This window comes from Hippoglossus hippoglossus, chromosome 17 (genome assembly GCF_009819705.1).
Source record: "Hippoglossus hippoglossus isolate fHipHip1 chromosome 17, fHipHip1.pri, whole genome shotgun sequence".
NCBI classification, from domain to species: domain Eukaryota; kingdom Metazoa; phylum Chordata; class Actinopteri; order Pleuronectiformes; family Pleuronectidae; genus Hippoglossus; species Hippoglossus hippoglossus.
The window spans coordinates 23,847,274-23,867,273 of NC_047167.1; the positions used below are offsets into that span (position 1 = coordinate 23,847,274).

Here is a 20,000-nt window from a genome sequence, read left to right on the forward strand (position 1 = left end):
TTATAATGGCATATAATGTTCAGGTAAAATATTTTTTGTGTATTACATAATGTTGAATGTGAACAGGATGCCCCAACATCCATCTATGCATAACCTGTGTATGTTTGTTCAACAGGACAAGAACAACATCACTTCAGCTTGAACGACAGCCCTGGCCGGCCTACCACTCTACTTAAAGGAGGATTCATCAGAGGTCTTCAAAACTTGCAAGGTATGTTTGAATTCGTTTCCATTTCCACAGCTTTTTCACCAAAACCTCATTATCTACTCACCACTATGCCGATGGAGGGGTGGGTGAAGTGTTTGAGTCCGGAAAACACTTTAGGAGCTTCAGGGGCAAACAGTGTTGCAGCTAAATCCAACACAATTGAAGTAACTGGTGATCAGTTCTTCAAATGTAAAAAAAAACCTTAACATGCCTCCATACTATGCGTGTGGTGTCATCCAAGTGTCCATAAGCCCGTACATTCAAATTTGATTTGAAACGGCTTCATTTAAACCATGTTTTTAGCCTAAATGTCCATGATATCCTCTTTTGGAGCCGTGTTCACGTTTGCAAGCACACACTGCACACAAGCTAACAGCCAAAGGGTATGCACGGGGTGCGCGTTAGCATCACTACTTCCAGAAAACAAGGTGTAAATGACGCCGTCTCGACTTGAATTTGAATGTCCGGGCTTACGGACACTTGGATGACCCCACAGGAGCATTATGGAGGCATTTCAGTTTTTTTTCTGTTTGAGTTACTTCAATTGTGTTGGAATTGGCTGCAACGCTGTTTACCCCTAAAACACAAGGTTTGTTTTGGACTCAAAACTTCACCCACCATCAGCATAGTGGTGAGTAGATAATGAGTGAATTTTAACTTAATAATATTTTAATATCTTCATCTATTTCCAAGATTTTTTTGTATTTGTTCAGTCATAACATATGCCCTAGCCAGGCAGTGCAGTATGCAGGAGGAATGATTACATACACCAACTTTTAAAAAGAACATAATATGTGAGTCATTTTTTGATAGCTATCATTCAGGGGTTGGGTTCAGGTAACAGGAATCTTAAAAAATTTGCTTAAAAATCACATGTCATCAAGTACAGAAACTAATTTAACAGATTATCTGCTCCCAAGTTTGGGATACAAATTTGTAAAATAAGATTTGGGTCCTTACTCATCCCTTCTCATCTCTGTGGATGGTGTATTTTTGTGCTTCTCTAATTCACAAATGTCAAAGTGGTTACGTCTTGAAACTTTATCTGAATCACATTTTGGAATTTTAAAGCAGTGATTTACTTTCTTTTACTTTTTACTTTGCATCAGTTATTTGCTTTAATTTACTTTGCATCAGTTATTTATCCATAATTTTGTACTCTGCAGTATTTATCAGGGTCGTGTGAGGTTTAATTTCACTTTCAGAGTTGCAGGTTTCTGGGAAATGGTGTGACTTCCTGTGAAGACCTCACCTCTGTGCTCATAAGAAAACAAACTCGTAGTTTAAGTTTGATTCAGAGATGAAGAGGAAGCGAAGACAACTCACTTCAACATGCAACGAAAACACAGAAAGTTCTCTGGAGACTTGTTCTCATGGAAATGTATAAACATGTGAAGATGTTGACTTTTGATCTGATTAGAAAAATAAGTTTATAAAGTCTAACAGGTTTGTCTCTACATTCAGTGTGTGTGTGTGTGTGTGTGTGTGCGTGTGCGCGTGTGTGTGCGTGCGTTTGCGTGTGTGTGGGGGGGGGGGGGGGGGGGGGGGGGGGGGGTGGGTGTATAAAGCTGCTGCAGCACTGACACTGACACTGACACAGAACTCTGCTTCTCCTGCTGATCACAGACAAACTGAAGTGGTAAGTTTCTGAGCTGCATGATTCTAGATTTTGTGGATTATTTCATGTTATTTTAAACAAAGCTTTTCATTAAATCACTTGTTAAATGTTTTTTCTGGCACTGTGCTCTTTTTATATTTTAGTCGTTTGGAAGACGTCCATCACGACCACTACTTTGAAATCGCAGCATTTCCTGTGCCCTGTACCTGAAGAACCACCAGAGGTTTGTTGTGATTCATTTCTACCAGCATCTTGTTTTTAAAAATAATTCTCCAGTATTTTTCCTGGATGGCTCTGCACCACAGCTCCTAACTGCACAGTGAACACGTTCAGATCAACTTGACTTATCGGACACACATTACATCACCTCACAAACAGATTCCTCCGTGCCGGCGACACCTAGTGGCCGGTCGGTTCGTCTGTCCCAGTCTTGTGAACAGGATTTCTTAAACACACCTTGAGGGAATTTTTTCAAAATTGTTACAAATGTTCACTTGGACTCAAAGATGAGCTGATTAGATTCAGTGGTTGACGGTTAAAGACATTATTGCCTGTTCATGTGTCAACGTTGTTAATGTGTTGTCTTAATGTTCACTTAGACTTACAGAGGAACTGATTAGGTTTTGGTTAAAGGTCAAGGTCACAGTGAGCTAACAAAACAAGCTCTGTCCTCTAGATCAGGGGTTCCCAAACCTTTCAGCCCGCGACCCCCAAAATAACGGAGCCAGAGACTGGCGACCCCCCACCGACCCTGGATGTGTATATAATGTTGCGCACAGCCACGCACACGCACTATTAGGCCTATGCAAACACGGGCATTAATACAACACAAAAGAACAACAGCCTTACAGCCATGATATTATTTTATAGTCATTTAAGAACTAGAATATAACCAGAACACAGGGACCTCCCTGTATAAACAGCAGGGCTGAGTGAGCACATGCTGTAAGTATAACAAAGTGCGCAGGTGATGTCTGTGCGCGTCTGAGCGCGTCTGTGTGCATAACGAGCAGCAGACACCTTATTGCTGCCATGTGCAAAACCTTTAGGGTTATTTCTTTGAGCCTAAACATTACTTTCATTTCTTAAACTCACTAATGAGACAGGTGGGCAACATGCATGGAGCAGAGCAAGTCCATTCTGGGCTTTGTTTTGGAGACGGCCACTCGGAGATCATTCTCCACGTTTAGCTGCGATCTGTATTTATTCTTTATGTTTGTCAGGGCTGAGAAAGTCTTTTAGCACAAGTCCGCCAGCCTTGTTAACCAGTCAGGGTCAGTGAGGTGCTCAGCTGGGATCCTGCTCCATCAGAAACACGCGCACCTCGTCCCGCAGCTCACGCAGGCGGCTCAGCACATCTCCCGCAAGAGCAAGTCTGATATTCAGTGGACGTGTTTTTATGTAGTGGACCATTTTTATCGCAATGTCAAGAATATGTTTAATCTCTGGTTCAAGTGTTTTGCTTGCAGGAGATTCTCTGTGAATAACACAGAGTGTGGAATGTCCGAGCGGAGCCACTTGTAAGACTCTCGCTTTCAGTCCTCTCTTTCCCCAGCATCGCTCCAGTCCTGTCCCGACACACACCAGTACAGCTTTCTGAAGACAGTCCCTCTTCTTTTAGTTCTGTAAAAATGTCCTCGCCTGTGCACGTCCACTCCAGCGGGAAGCTAAACAGCATTACGTTTTCCGTCCAAAACTGTATCTGATGAGAACAAGCAGCTGGGCAGAGTTTGATATATCTGTGGATTCATCTAACTGTGAAGCATATTTCCCTTTCTTAACTCTGTCCACCAGCTGGCACTTTGTGTCCTGGGCCATGTCGGTGATGCACCGGGCCATGTCGGTGATGCACCGGGCAATAGTCCCGTTAGACAGCGGCACTGATTCCAGATCACGGGCTGATTTATCCCCATGCATGGCCCGATTTATAGCTACAGCAGCGGGTTTAATTAACGTTTCGCTGATTGTGTGTGGCTTTTCTGCCTGTGCATTAAACATGCCACCTCGTGTGATGCCCTTTGAGCTGCGGCTGGGATTGTCTGTTTCGTGAGGACTTTCTTTTGGCCTTGTACCTCTCGCTCGTTCCGCTAATCCGTGTCCTAATAACCTCAAGGGTCAACGAAGAAAAGGAAAGAACTGGTGGAAATGTTTTTATTGCATGGTTTTATTCTAATTTCAACTCATATTTATCACTTCAGGTGATTCTGGTAAACGGGTCTCATTTATTGTAAATTGGTTCAGCAAATTGTTTGGTGTTTCTATCTTTTGATTCAGATGTAGAGATACTGACTGTTAAATTTAAATATGATCTGATTATTAGAATGAATCACAGTTTGGAATTTTTAAAGCAGTGATTTACTTTCTTTACTTTTACTTTGCATCAGTTATTTGCTTTAATTTAGTTTGCATCAGTTATTATCCATAATTTTGTACTCTACAGTATTTATCAGGGTCGTGTGAGGTTTAATTTCACTTTCAGAGTTGCAGGTTTCTGGAAATGGTGTGACTTCCTGTGAAGACCTCACCTCTGTGCTCATAAGAAAACGAACTCGTAGTTTAAGTTTGATTCAGAGATGAAGAGGAAGCGAAGACAACTCACTTCAACATGCAACGAAAACACAGAAAGTTCTCTGGAGACTTGTTATCATGGAAATGTATAAACATGTGAAGATGTTGACTTTTGATCTGATTAGAAAAATAAGTTTATAAAGTCTAACAGGTTTGTCTCTACATTCAGTGTGTGTGTGTTGTGTGCTGTGTGCGTGTGTGTGTGTGCGTGTTTGCGCGTGTGTGTGCGTGTGTGCTGTGCGTGCGTTTGCGTGTGTGTGTGTGTGTGTGTGTGTGGGGGGGGGGGGTGGGTGTATAAAGCTGCTGCCAGCACTGACACTGACACAGACACAGAACTCCTGCTTCTCCTGCTGATCACAGACAAACTGAAGTGGTAAGTTTCTGAGCTGCATGATTCTAGATTTTTGTGGATTATTTCATGTTATTTAAACAAAGCTTTTCATTAAATCACTTGTTAATGTTTTTTCTGGCACTGTGCTCTTTTTATATTTTAGTCGTTTGGAAGACGTCCATCACGACCACTACTTTGAAATCGCAGCATTTCCTGTGCCCTGTACCTGAAGAACCACCAGAGGTTGTTGTGATTCATTTCTACCAGCATCTTGTTTTTAAAAATAATTCTCCAGTATTTTCCTGGATGGCTCTGCACCACAGCTCCTAACTGCACAGTGAACACGTTCAGATCAACTTGACTTATCGGACACACATTACATCACCTCACAAACAGATTCCTCCGTGCCGGCGACACCTAGTGGCCGGTCGGTTCGTCTGTCCCAGTCTTGTGAACAGGATTCTTAAACACACCTTGAGGGAATTTTTTCAAAATTGTTACAAATGTTCACTTGGACTCAAAGATGAGCTGATTAGATTTCAGTGGTTGAAGGTTAAAGGCCAAAGGTCATGGTGATGCTATGACTTGTGAATGTGATATGTCTGAAACAACCGAAGGGAATTTCATGACATCTGACACAAACATTCACTTGGACTCATGGATGACCTGATTACAATTTGCTGCTCAAAGTCCGAAGACATTATTGCCTTGTTCATGTGTCAACATGTTAATGTGTTGTCTTAATGTTCACTTAGACTGACAGAGGAACTGATTAGGTTTTGGTTAAAGGTCAAGGTCACAGTGACCTTTTATGGGACCAAAATGTTTGAAACTGTTTGTGCTGATGATTCCACCTGGAGAAACGTACTGTTACAGAGTAATTCATCCATCATTTTCTGTTAAATCTACAATTAACGAAAGCCAAAGTTGATTTAACGTCCACGACCAGTGCAGCTGATGTGTTATGTGACAGCTGCAATGTGTGTGACGTTGTTTTTTTTGTTTCAATATTTGCAGATTCATATCAGCGACCGCGTCAAACCCGGATGGATGGATGAGAGTCTGATCAGATCAACTCTCCAAACAACTGACCTTCATACCAACTGATTTACACTTTAACATTGTTGTCACAGATTCTGTGTCGTCACCAGAATGTTGTCTGGAATGAGCTCAGCATGGAAGTTAGTCACTTCTTATTTTCCAAAACCAAAATCAAATGATCCTGAAGAAACTCCAGATGTTTTTGACTCTTTTGATACTTTACAATCAAACGACTGCGTTCCAGAGACGCCAGAATGCTCTCAGCGACTAGCGGACGCCGTTAAAGATGAAAGCACACTGCTGAAACCTCAGTCAGGGCTTATCCCTGTTTATAAAATTCCCCTGCAAGAGGAGGACATCGCTGTGAACGGGTGCAAACGTTTCCGCTTCGGGAAAGAGTCCCATGAACGTAATCGCACCATAATGGTTCTGGGAGCAACTGGTGCTGGCAAATCAACTCTTATCAACGGGATGATTAATTACATTCTCGGTGTTGAGTGGAACGATCCCTATCGGTTTAAGTTAGTAGATGAGGGTCAGTCCACCTCACAAGCTCACAGCCAGACTACTGAAGTCACGACATACAAACTCAACCATCGGGACGGCTTTAAAATTCAGAACTCGCTCACTATGTTGACACTCCAGGCTTGGAGATACGAGAGGTATCCAAAAGGACAAGTTGATCGTAGAGCAGGCTTCGCCATCTCTTCTCTGCTCAGAGTGGTGTCAGTGAAATCGATGCTGTGTGTTTCGTAGCTCAGGCTTCTTTAGCACGACTCACACCAACACAGAAATACGTGTTTGACTCAGTGCTCTCCATCTTCGGCAAAGACGTGGCAGAAAACATCCGGATTCTGGTGACATTTGCAGACGGCCAACGTCCACCAGTTCTGGAGGCGATCAAACGCTGCGGTTGTCCCGTGTCCGAAAACAAAAGAAGGACTGCCGGTTCACTTCAAGTTCAATAACTCAGTGTTGTTTGCCCAAAACAAGAGAGCAGCAGAGAGAGCGCGAGTGGGGAAGATGACGAGGGAGGCTTCGATGAGATGTTTTGGAACATGGGGATAAAAAGCATGAGGAGGTTTTTCACTGCTTTGAATGTAATGACGACCAAAAGCTTGACGATGACAAAGGACGTCCTCAGAGAAAGACAGCAGCTCGAGATCTCAGTTCAGAGTTTGCAGAAGCAGGTTAAAATTGGGTTAGGCAAGCTGGAGGAGATAAAAGAGACGGCTACACAACTGAAAGATCACGAGGCAGAGATCAGCAGAAACAAGGATTTTGTGATCGAACTCAAAGTCAATAAGGCTTTTCAACATGATAATTCTGGTTCTGGAACCTTCCTCACAAAACTGTCAGCAGTGTCATTTTACCTGTCATGACAATTGTGCTTATGCAAATGATGCAGATAAAAACGCTGTAGTGCAATGGGACCAGATGGGATCTGTAAGATGTGCCCAGGCAAATGTGTTTGGAATGTACATTATAATCAGAAGTACCGATGGGAGTACAAGGAAGTCACAGAAAGACAAACAGTAAAAGAGCTGGAAGATAAGTACCTGGGAGCCACAGGGGCTAAGATGTCTGTGAAGACACTGATGACAGACTGAAGGCCTGAGTATGACCTTGTGCAGGCTGAGGTGGTGAAAGTGATGGGTGACTCTGCCAAGTGTTCTAAACAGACTTAAAGAGATCGCACTGAGGCCAAACCCTCTGTCCACTCCAGAGTACATCGACATGCTCATAGAAGGAGAGAAAGCTGAGGCCAAGTCGGGCTGGAAGAAACGAGTCCAGTATCTGATAAACATGAGAGAACAAGCAGAGTTCATGGCTAAAGTGGAAGAGAGGAGAGAATTCCTCCAGAGTTCATCCAGGGACTTCCAGTCTTTTCTTCAAGGTCCAACGAAGGACGGTGCCGACCAAGACACGAATGATACCACCAACGAAAAGGGAGATGCGAACAGGACCAAGACCAGAACGAGACTGACCAAGACAAGATGAGAATGACAAAGACCCAAGTAAACACCTGAAGACCAGGACCAAGATGAGAACGACGAAGACCAAGACCAGAACGAGACCGATGAAGGCCAAGATGAGAATGACGAAGACCAAGACCAGAACGAGACCGATGAAGGCCAAGATAAGAATGATGAAGACCAAGACCAGAACGAGACCGATGAAGGCCAAGATGAGAATGACGAAGACCAAGACCAGAACGAGGCCGATGAAGGCCAAGATGAGAATGACGAAGACCAAGACCAGAACGAGACCGATGAAGGCCAAGATAAGAATGATGAAGACCAAGACCAGAATGAGACCGACGAAGACCAAGATGAGAATGACAAAGACCAAGTAAACACTGAAGACAAGGACCAAGATGAAGATCAGGAGTTGGAGCTGGATTCAAATGAAAGCTTTGAGGACCAAGATCCTGACATTGATTCCAACAACGACCAGGACGAGAAAGATTCTGATTCCAACCAAGACGTCGCTCACACTGCGACAGAGACGGACTGAGGCGTCTTCCAAACTTCTACATTTTCATTTAAACCGAAACCATCTCTGTCTACAAGTGTTTTGGCTCCATATCATTTTAATCCCCGTCCAGACTCACATGCATGTGAACACGTATCACCTGACCATGCACGTACACATGCATGTTGCCGTTGTAAACAGGAAGCATTTGTTGTTAGTTGCAAAAAAGAGCTCAGCCTACAAACGAAAAGCATCAATGTTGAACGCTGAGGCCGGTTGTTTTCTGCATGAAGGAGGTCATGTGACAGGAGCCTGACGAATCAGAGAGAAAGGAACCAATCACAAGAGGTTGTGAGCGTCTACGTTATCGTTTCCAAACATCTCGGTTTCTGTCCGTCCAGATGAACACGCAGCACCGGAGTTTTCAAACTCAAACGGGACCAACAGTGTTTCCAAACTTCTCTGTTTTAACGTTTCTAAAACTCGTGACTCGTGTGGACGCCAGACCAAACTGCAGCAGAGCGGCTTTCAGAATGAAGGACGCAGCCTGGGAAGGCAACAAACTTCAACCCCCCCCCCACAATAGGTCCAACCTCATCCGTCAGCTGCCCACCAGGTCGTTCACCACGCCCTCACAAAGCATCAAGTACACTTTAAAGTGCAAGGCTCATTTTTGAGGTCGTTAAATTCACCTGCACCTTCATTTTTCTGCCTCTTTGCTTCACGATTCTTCATCAGCTCGATGATTAATTAACAATTTAGCATTTATTTTAATTACACATCAAAATGCAACTTCCAGTCACAGCATCACAGGTCGTTGTGTGGGAGGTAATGTTGCTCTGTGTCATAGTAGAAAGCTGAGAGCTAACATGACAGCCCATGTCAACAGTGTAGTTCACTGGTGTGATGTCGGCCATATCGTATCTGTGTCTTTACGTGTTTCATGTCTGAATACATGATAAAACAAACCTTGGAACAAATGTCAGTTTGCTTGGTTTGAACCTGTGTTTTACTCACAGCTGGTTTGATCTGTGCTTGTGTTCTATAACTTTTTATGTTTGGAAAACCTGAAGTTGAAGTTGTGTTATTGTTCTGCAGTTATTCAAGTATCTCTGACAGAAATATATAAGTAAATAAATCCAAGTTGAACAACTGATTGAGTGTTTATTTCTTTTTGTGCATTGTTAACACTCCAACGCCAACATTTGCCACAGTTTTTCTCTTTTCTATGACAACATGAGTTTTCATTGTGTAACCGGCTGGTAACAAGGAGATGAACTTTTTCTTATTCGTGTGCGTCAGGTAAATAATTATTATAACTTCTGCTGCGTAGATCAGAAGTTTTGTTTATAAACATCGACAACAGATATTTAGTGTCTGTCTTTGTTTTATTTTAAATGTTTTGCATCTGTCACGTGTTAGAAACCTCATCGTAAAGTCTCCACAAAAACTCCACAGAGAGGAAGAGCTCAGCTAACATGGAGACTGGTGTAGTTACTGTAATACAACTTCATGACCAGCAAGGGGAGCTCAACATCCTGAAACGAAAAAATAATATCAATTACCAATAATAATAATAATAACTTTATTCATACAGCACTTTTCAAAACAGCTTTACAAAAAGCTTCAGAAAGACGACAAAAACAAGAAAATCCTCAAAGACAAAAAGCAAATTGATAAAATGTCACTTATTATTATTATTACCTGTCATTTGGCAGAAGTTTTATACAGAGCGACTTCATTCAACATCTACGAGGACCATTTCGAGGTTCAGTATCTGGCCCCAAGGGACCACTTCAGCAGGCAGATGGGGGAGACTGAGGAACGAGCTGCCGAACCTTCTGGTTGTCGAGGACGGACACCGCTCTACCCCTCAGCCGCCCCGCCATTCACAACAGACAGCAGATAAAATAAACAAACTATCATTAAAAAGTGATGGCAAAAGAAAAGGAGAAAATGTCGCCTATTAAAGGGAATATTAGTACAACAGTACAACATGAGGTTTACGCCATATAAAAAAAAAATACACATAGTACAGAATTTGGAAAGTGACACAAATTTTTTTAAAACTCAAAGACACATGAGAAACATTTAATAATCACATCAATAACAAGAAGAATAACTTTGTTTAAGAACCTTTACAAAGTGCTTCACAAATAACAGTCAAACAAAATCACAGTCAACAAACAAGACAAATCAAATGTGATGAAACTATAGTGGACAAAAGTAACACAACAAGCAGCAGGTGAACGTTCCATGAAAGATAATCAAGCAAAAGAAATGTCGACCTGGTCGACCTGACGACCTGACGAGGTGACGAGGTGACGAGGTGACGACCTGTCGACCTGACGAGCTGACGGCCTGACGATCTGACGAGGTGACGAGGTGACGGCCTGACGATCTGACGAGGTGACGAGGTGACGGCCTGACGAGGTGACGAGGTGACGATCTGACGAGGTGACGGCCTGACGAGGTGACGAGGTGACGATCTGACGAGGTGACGGCCTGACGAGGTGACGGCCTGACGATCTGACGAGGTGACGATGGGTGAACGAGGGTGACGACCTGACGGCCTGACGACCTGACGATCTGACGAGGTGACGGCCTGACGATGGTGACGACCTGACGATCTGACGAAGGGTGACGAGGTGACGGACCTGACGGCCTGACGAGGTGACGAGGTTGACGGCCCCTGACGAGGTGACGAGGTGACGATCTGACGAGGTGACGGCCTGACGAGGTGACGGCCTGACGATCTGACGATGGTGACGAGGTGACGGCCTGACGAGGTGACGAGGTGACGATCTGACGAGGTGACGGCCTGACGAGGTGACGGCCTGACGATCTGACGAGGTGACGAGGTGACGGCCTGACGAGGTGACGACCTGACGATCTGACGAGGTGACGACTAGGTGACGATCTGACGAGGTGACGGCCTGACGAGGTGACGAGGTGACGATCTGACGAGGTGACGGCCTGACGAGGTGACGGCCTGACGATCTGACGAGGTGACGGCCTGACGACCTGACGATGGTGACGGCCTGACGAGGGTGACGACCTGACGAGGTGACGACCTGACGACGGTGACGACCTGACGAGTGACGGCCTGACGATCTGACGAGGTGACGGCCTGACGAAGGGTGACGACCTGACGAGGTGACGACCTGACGAGGTGACGACCTGACGAGGTGACGGCCTGACGAATCTGACGAGGTGACGGCCCTGACGAGGGTGACGACCTGACGGCCCTGACGACCTGACGATTCTGACGAGGGTGACGGCCTGACGAGGTGACGACCTGACGAGGTGACGACCTGGACGATGGTGACGACCTGACGATGGTGACGGCCTGAACGAGGTGACGACCTGACGAGCTGACGACCTGACGACGGTGACGACCTGACGACCTGACGACCTGACGACCTGACGACCTGACGAGCTGACGACCTGACGAGCTGACGACCTGACGAGCTGACGATCTGACGAGGTGACGACCTGACGAGGGTGACGACCTGACGAGGTGACGACCTGACGAGGTGACGACCTGACGAGGTGACGAGGTGACGACCTGACGACCTGACGAGCTGACGACCTGACGACCTGACGAGCTGACGACCTGACGAGCTGACGACCTGACGAGCTGACGATCTGACGAGGTGACGGCCTGACGAGGGGTGACGGCCTGACGATGGTGACGACCTGACGAGGTGACGGCCTGACGATCTGACGAGGTGACGGCCTGACGATCTGACGAGGGTGACGCCCTGACGATCTGACGACGGTGACGGCCTGACGACCTGACGATCTGACGAGGTGACGGCCTGACGACGGTGACGACCTGACGAGCTGACGACCTGACGAGCTGACGACCTGACGGCCTGACGGCCCTGACGACGGTGACGGCCTGACGATGGTGACGGCCTGACGAGGTGACGGCCTGACGACCTGACGAGCTGACGACCTGACGAGGGGTGACGCCCTGACGGCCTGACGAGGTGACGGCCTGACGACCTGACGAGCTGACGACCTGACGAGCTGACGACCTGACGAGGTGACGACCTGACGGCCTGACGGCCTGACGAGGTGACGGCCTGACGAGGTGACGGCCTGACGAGGTGACGGCCTGACGACCTGACGAGCTGACGACCTGACGAGCTGACGATCCTGACGAGAGGTGACGACCTGACGACCTGACGAGGTGACGACCTGACGAGCTGACGACCTGACGACTGGTGACGGACCTGACGGCCTGGACGAGGTGACGGCCTGACGAGGTGACGGCCCTGACGACCTGACGAGCTGACGACCTGACGAGTGGTGACGACCTGACGGCCTGACGAGGTGACGGCCCTGACGACCTGACGAGCTGACGACCTGACGAGGGTGACGACCTGACGAGGTGACGGCCTGACGAGGTGACGGCCCTGACGACCTGACGCAGGGTGACGGCCTGACGAGGTGACGACCCCTGACGAGGTGTACGACCCTGACGAGGTGACGACCTGACGACCTGACGAGGGTGACGGCCTGACGGCCTGACGATGGTGACGACCTGACGGCCTGACGACCCTGACGAGGTGACGACCTGACGGCTGACGACCTGACGAGGTGACGAGGTGACGGCCTGACGACCTGACGACCTGACGACCTGACGACCCTGACGAGGTGACGGCCTGACGAGGGTGACGACCCTGACGGCCTGACGACCTGACGAAGGTGACGACCTGACGGCCTGACGACCCCTGACGAGGTGACGGCCTGACGACCTGACGAAGGTGACGACCTGACGGCCTGACGAGGTGACGGCCTGACGAGGTGACGACCTGACGAGGTGACGGCCTGACGACCTGACGAACCTGACGACCTGACGAGGTGACGGCCTGACGGCCTGACGGCCTGACGATCTGACGAGCTGACGAGCTGACGGCCTGACGGCCTGACGACCTGACGAGCTGACGAGCTGACGGCCTGACGGCCTGACGAGCTGACGAGCTGACGACCTGACGATCTGACGAGGTGACGAGCTGACGAGCTGACGGCCTGACGGCCTGACGGCCTGACGAGCTGACGAGCTGACGAGCTGACGACCTGACGACCTGACGAGGTGACGAGCTGACGACCTGACGACCTGACGATCTGACGACCTGACGAGCTGACGGCCTGACGGCCTGACGAGCTGACGACCTGACGACCTGACGACCTGACGACCTGACGAGCTGACGGCCTGACGAGCTGACGACCTGACGACCTGACGACCTGACGAGGTGACGACCTGACGAGCTGACGACCTGACGACCTGACGAGGTGACGACCTGACGACCTGACGAGGTGACGACCTGACGACCTGACGACCTGACGACCTGACGAGGTGACGACCTGACGACCTGACGAGGTGACGACCTGACGACCTGACGAGGTGACGACCTGACGACCTGACGACCTGACGACCTGACGAGGTGACGACCTGACGAGCTGACGACCTGACGAGGGTGACGACCTGACGACTGACGACCTGACGACCTGACGAGGTGACGACCTGACGGCACGGCATGTGTTGCCTGGGAACAGGACACTGACCGACCACAGGGGGGGTCTCCTGCAGGTCCAGGACGTCACATTTCTTTTCCTGCAGCGTGTCCTGAGGTCTTTGAGGGTGGAAAGACCACAACATCCACAGTGAGCAGGAGGTCACCACTGTGTTCTTCCAGAAGGGACACGAACCCAGTGCCAGTCTTTGAGGCCTGGTGCTCGGGGTCGATGCTCTGCACCACGCAGGTCCGCTCCCAAACCTCCAGCTGCTGACGGCTCATCCGGTGGCGAACGTCCCAAACATCTTGCTGTGAGGAAAATTAATTAAATGCATCATTTGCTTTAATTGCATCATATGGTATTTACAAAACCGATTAATACAAATAACAAATCTATTAAATGGAAAGAACAAGCTGAAATGTTTAAATAGGTTGTTTACTGATTAAATCGTATCTGTTTGTTTTAAAGAATCATGGTGTGACCCAGCAGCCTAGTGGTTAGAGGGGGTACTACATGGGTGTAAATATCCTGTTTGGATGCCTGGTTACGACCACGTGCTGCATCTACCGACCTTATCAAGATCTAATAAAAGTAAAATCATCCACATAATATTTATAGATATAATTTTGAAAAGAGCCATTTTTCTACCTGAGTTGGAATCAGTAAGTTTCGGTTTCTATGGTTCATGTATTTCAGAGACATTGAACTGACCAGTGAGTCGGGCAGTGGCTCTTTATGGAAACACGTGTGGCAGACGTTTGGACGCCAGTGAACGATGGACCAGAACACAGCGAACAAGAGACCGGCCATGATGATGACGGTCACGGTCGCGGTGGTCGGACTCCTCCACGCGGCGTCTGGACCTGTCGGGAATGAGACAACTTGTTAGTTATGGATTTTATGTCGTCCATGAATTTTACAGTTCATTTGAATTATCTGTGGACAAAATTGATTTTTTTATTTTTCCTTTTATCGCAGGGATCTCGACGCCACCAACACGTCAGGAACCTGATGGTTGTTCTTTCAGTTTGAAAGTGATTCATTAAAAACATTTTCTGGAGGACATTTACTCAAAATGGGACATTTGCAAAGTGACACTTTTTTTGGAAAAGTTAAACACGGAAGGTGAGGTTTTTTATTTGTAACGTGAGGACAGTCCATATACAGATTGTATCTAATTTCAAAATGTTACATTCAGTCACATGAAAGATACAAAAACATTTTTAAAAATCTAATTCTGAAGCGAAGTGGAGCAGTTTGAGGGCTTTATTTAAAAAAACTGGACGAGGGAATATTACTGAAAGTCAGGATATTGTGAGAAAATAAGAACATGGAAATTAAAGATTTTGTGTGTGCGTGCGTGCCTGCGTGCGTGCGTGCGTGCGTGTGTGTGTGTGTGTGTGTGTGTGTGTGTGTGTGTACCTGTGATGGACACACACTGGGCGTCAGTGCTGCTGCTCTGGAGCTGTGTTCCCATGACGGTCTGCGCTCTGACGCAGTACCTCACTCCCTCCTGCAGGGCGTCGACCTCCAGCTCTGCCTCCTCAGCTGACACGGAGTAGACTTGAGCCTGAAGAGAGAGAGAGATGGATGGATCGTAAAAAACAAGCCAAGAAATTAAACAAATACCGTTAAATATCTCCAACTGTTCGAGGGATGGTCCTCTACTTTCTGTTCTTTCACTATTTTGTACAACAAAATGTTTCCGATGTAAAAGAAAAGTAAGATTGCAAAGCAAAAGTGTAAATGGAAGAAGGTAGGAACAAATAAAAAGGATGTAAAAAAGAACAAAGCTGGACAGGATAAAGGGGCCAACAGGAGAGGAAGGAAGGGATGAACAAGAATGAACTGGAAAAGAGGAAGAGAAATGGAAGACATGAAGTAAACGCTGACCTGCAGCTCATCGCCTGTTTTCCACACCGTCACCATGACAACGGCAGTGAGTGGAAGCTTCTGAAAAACCACGTGAAGACCGTGGACCGCTGCCGACACCTTCATCTCTGGTACCGTCAGGACGGCTGCACACAAGATTCACACCCTCACTTCTTCATGCTTCTTCATTTTCTGACCACAGACTGTAAATAAATGCGTCTCCACTTCCTCCAGAAACGAAGCCAAAATATCTCTGATACGAGCGCTGCCATCTTGCACATTTCAAGACTGTTCCTTTGTGATATGAACTACGTAAAATGGCAGAAAGGCCTATGTCCCATCTGCTAACATGGAGGAGGCCTGTGCTGCAGCCAGCCACCAGGGGGGAGGTGATCTCACAACCCTGTTTAACTGGATCGAGTGTGTGTCCACAGACCAGCAGGAGGCGCACACGGGAGCTGGGTGAGGATGACTGCTGTTTCCGTGGCTACCGGAGCCTGAGCAGCGTGATGACCTGCTAGCTCACATCGTTGCCAGGACCTGCCTCTGATTGGTTTCATCCTCAATGCTGATTGGCTTTCGCAACATCACATCTCAGAAATGTTTCGCTTCAAGTTCAAATATTTCAACGTGAATGACGTGTAATTTGCATCTGTTTGCGTCTTTGACTTTGTTTGTAATCTTATCGTGTTTGTGTGAACGCACCGTTAGGGCACGGCCTCACGTATCCAAATGTGAAGCAGATATCACAGGTCGGAGTTTTAGTCCACGTGAGGCCAAACTTCAATTATGACAGTGTGAGTGTGACCAGGCCCTTACTGTCTCTGCGGTTGAAGGGTTGGCGGAGCTCCGCCCAGGCTGAGGGCTGCGACCCGCACCGCCCTCTGACGTGGACGCTGTAGTCGGAGTCGGAGCCCAGGTCAAGGGTCAGGTCGCAGTGTGTGTGCTGAATCAGATGGCACTCAGGAGCATCCACCCAGCTGCCGTTCAGCACCGTCAGCTCAAACTCCCTGAAGGGAACCAGACACACAGACTCAGCACCAGCGACACCCAGTGGCCAGAGGCATTATGTTTAAGACACGATATCTTAAGAAAACCTTCAGGGAATTTCTTCATAACGTGGTAAGGATGTTCAGTTTGACTCAGAGATGAACTCATTAAAATGTGGAGGTCAAAGGTCAAGGTTGCTGTGACCTCACAAACATGTTTTTTCACATGTTTGTCTGTAACTGGAGAATTTCCTCAGATATTTACCAGGTGTCACTTATTAGATTTCAGAGGTCAAAGGTCACAGTGACCTCATAAATGCCTGGAGTAAAATGTCTGGAGACTGAATTCCGGTTTTACTGTGAGTAGAAGCAGGACTGGTTGTGACTGTGCACGTTGAGATTCAAATGACCCGAGGTGAGTGTGGAGGAGGCTCAGTGAAACCAGGGGGGGGGGGGGGTGATGGGCTGAGAGAAGAGAAGCCAATCAGCTCTCCCTGTTAACAGTCACCAACTGTTACACCTGAGCCAAATGACGATGCCACCGGGGGCTCACTCACAGCCAGAGACAAAGGTGTTGCTTTTCTGCATCTCAGCACAACTTCAAGTGGCCTCCAGCTTTGCAGCTCCGCTCACGTGCACTCAGCCCCTGGTTGACCCCCTTTAATCCAGGGAGCTGATTGGCTGTGCCAGCTGGAGCCTCCTCCACAGTGACCCTTTTAGATGAGAAACAGTGATGCTCACTTTAAACAAAGGGTTTGATTGACGTCCAAACAGCCGCAGGTATGTACCTGAAACCTAATTAAAGTAGAAACTCCTGGGTGACGACTGAAGCATCAGAACAGACACACCCGCTGAAATCGACAATTAGAGCGGCTTTGATTAAAGTCATAATTAAATCATGGAGAAACACCCACAGGTTTATTTCAGCTGCATGTTTCACATATTTCATCCTGTCAAACCACTTCACTGCTGCAGCTACAGTCACAAACACACTTCGTAATACGTTAGTTTAGATTCATGATTCATTATTAATGATACATTTCCAGATGGAGCTTTTCTTTGGGCTGGTTTTTATTTCGCTGTGTAGATTTGAGCAGGTTGTTTTTAGTTTGTCAAGATTCTGGATCATAACTCAGTCAAATATCAACACGAAGACGATTTTTAGATTCAGTGTGAGTCACACTTTCTGAGCACATCAATATATTTGATGTGCATCACAAGTCAACAGAGAAACCAAAAGGAATCACTGAAAACAGAACCTGCCTGAGAATCTTCACATTGTTAAGTTTCCTTTGTTGACACTAATCCAGTGGACGTTACACGGTGCATCCAGTCGTCCACAGCCATAACCAGAGTGAATAGTGACTTCGGCAAACTACATTTTCCAAATTAGAAATAAAGGGATATTGTAATGAACACAGTATGTATATTTTCTCGTTGTTCTCCAGGTTCTTACAGGACTTCATACTTCACTAAGATGTTACTGCTCTGTCAGGTTACAGTGCAACTGTACACATCATCATGCTGCAGATAAATGATCCATCGCAGAAAACTCCACCCTTTTCCGGAGGTAATGTTGTCGTAAGATCTTTAATCTCGTTTAATTACCCGCGACTCACTGAAGTTTCTATCGAAAATAGTGTGTTTATTTGGAACTCAGTGACGGATTAATTCACATTTTGTGCTGTAGTGAGTAGAAATAATAAGAACAAACTAAATAAGGTAGAGTTTTTGTCCAACTTACCCCTGGAACTGGACAGAGTAGAGAATTGAAGTGTTGCATGAAGCCTGCAGGGGGCGCCACGTCAGGGTGTGTCTCATGTCTGTGGAGTCCATGGAGACTGCGTCGGGAGCCGACAGCGTCCAAACCCCTGCTGTCACAACGAGTTTCTATTTTAAATCTTATCTCTGACACCCACTGAGCGAGAGGCGGCAGAGCGACTGCGCAGAAGGAATCGTGAAAACCTCACGACCGCTCACACACGAAGCTGATCGTGTTTGGACGGTTTCCCAGAGGCCATGAATCGTCGTTACGGGACCTTTTCCTTCACCGAATGTTAAACAAGCCAAACTATCTTGCTGAGCTAAAGGATGCTAAACACAAATCACACGACCGCTCACATACACTGGGCATGTGGGTGCCGGTGTAATCAGGAAATGTTCGGTCATTAGTAGCAGAGTTGTTGCAGATTGTTGTTATAACATCTTTGTAAAATACAGAATGGAACTGAACAGCAGCTGTTAGCGAAGAGGCTCAGTAACACTTTGATCCTCCATGTTGTTTCTGCTCTGGAAGCTGAGGCTGATGGTTGTTTTCTTCTGGAAGGAGGTCATGTGACAGGAAGCTGACGACGTCTACGTCATCGTTTCCAAACATCTCAGTTTCTGCTTGTTCAGAATAAAACAGCCTCAGAGTTTTCAAACTAACACGGGACCAGCAGCGTTTACAAACTCCTCTGTTGAAGCGACTCTAGAACACAAATCTGTAGCAGTGGTGATAGTCGTGTGGATGAAGCTGATATAAAATTCTCTAAAACGTGTTAAAATGTTGCTGGCAATTCAAATTAATACGAAAATCACCACGGAGCTACACTGCATTTAATACATATAGACTTAGGGTTAGACTTTCACTTTGGATCCTGATTCATCAGCACAAACTAAAACACATCGATCACACAACAGCACAACGCATCATATTCTGTACATTTATTGCTCCTCACCTGCTCGGAGCCTGGTGAAGCTGTAAAGACAGAGGGAAGTGGAAGGGACTCCACAGTGAACTCACCGTCCAGCAGGACCACGATCAACGTCTGCAGCAGACTCACAGTCCTCCTCAGTCTCATGACCACGGCGTTCAGCTCCAGAGGAAGAGGAGGACGGAGGTCTGGTCCCTGGTCAGGTCCACCATGTCCAAAACCCACCAGTCACCTGCACCTGAACTGCCCAGAAAACAGCATTTAATCCAGAGTCCTGTCCAGAAATCGCTCAGAGTTTAATTCACGCTCTGAGCTGTCGGTCCACAGAAGCAGTTTCACATGTGAGCGCTCCTGTGATGTGACGAGCTGCAGAGCCGGTCTGACCTGAAGTCAATACCCTCGGGCCAAGTGACAACCTCACAACACACCTGGTGATGCTATGTGTGTGTCTGGGGCTGTGTGTTGGTGTGTGTGTGTGTGTGTGTGTGTGTGTGTGTGTGTGTGTGTGTGTGTGTGTCTGGTGCTGTGTGTTGGTGTGTGTGTGTGTGTGTGTTCTGCTGTGTGTTGGAGTGTGTGTTCTGCTCAGGCTGCGACAGCAAAACCATTTCTTCCATAATGTAACAAACAGCAGCTTTTTCATGTTGATATGTGGAATATATCTGATTTGATATTT

At 47.1% G+C, this 20,000-nt stretch overlaps 1 protein-coding gene, 1 long non-coding RNA gene and 1 pseudogene across 3 annotated transcripts; 2 read left to right on the forward strand and 1 right to left on the reverse strand.

Annotated features, from left to right (window-relative positions):
- Positions 1 to 1,796: 1,796 nt before the first annotated feature.
- On the forward strand, positions 1,797 to 7,574 carry LOC117778574 (annotated as a pseudogene).
- On the forward strand, positions 7,468 to 8,671 carry LOC117778570 (prostatic spermine-binding protein-like). Of its 2 annotated transcripts, XM_034614276.1 has the most exons (4): positions 7,616 to 7,726; positions 7,799 to 8,118; positions 8,224 to 8,461; positions 8,535 to 8,671. In XM_034614276.1, exons 1-4 carry the CDS (start codon positions 7,697 to 7,699, stop codon positions 8,544 to 8,546), a joined length of 600 nt encoding a protein of 199 aa, XP_034470167.1. In that variant the 5' UTR covers positions 7,616 to 7,696; the 3' UTR covers positions 8,547 to 8,671. The 2 variants fall into 2 exon arrangements, with proteins under 2 accessions (XP_034470166.1, XP_034470167.1); XM_034614275.1 differs by having other exon boundaries at positions 7,468 to 7,726; positions 8,224 to 8,671.
- A 714-nt stretch (positions 8,672 to 9,385) lies between these two features.
- Positions 9,386 to 10,478, reverse strand: LOC117778586. Its single transcript, XR_004616817.1, has 2 exons — positions 9,946 to 10,478; positions 9,386 to 9,779 (listed from the first exon to the last, which is right to left on the reverse strand). It is a non-coding gene; the product is annotated as an uncharacterized LOC117778586 (long non-coding RNA).
- Between the last annotated feature and the right edge of the window lie 9,522 nt (positions 10,479 to 20,000).

Excerpts from the sequence above, each read along its gene's own strand:
- LOC117778570 (XM_034614275.1), top strand. The coding sequence starts at position 7,504 with ATGCTCATAGAAGGAGAGAAAGCTGAGGCCAAGTCGGGCTGGAAGAAA. Across the intron at positions 7,727-7,798 it reads CAACGAAAAGGGAGATGCGA|ACCAGGACCAAGATGAGAAC; the intron begins ACAGGACCAAGA and ends AAACACCTGAAG. Across the intron at positions 8,119-8,223 it reads ATGAGAATGACAAAGACCAA|GACGAGAAAGATTCTGATTC; the intron begins GTAAACACTGAA and ends AACAACGACCAG.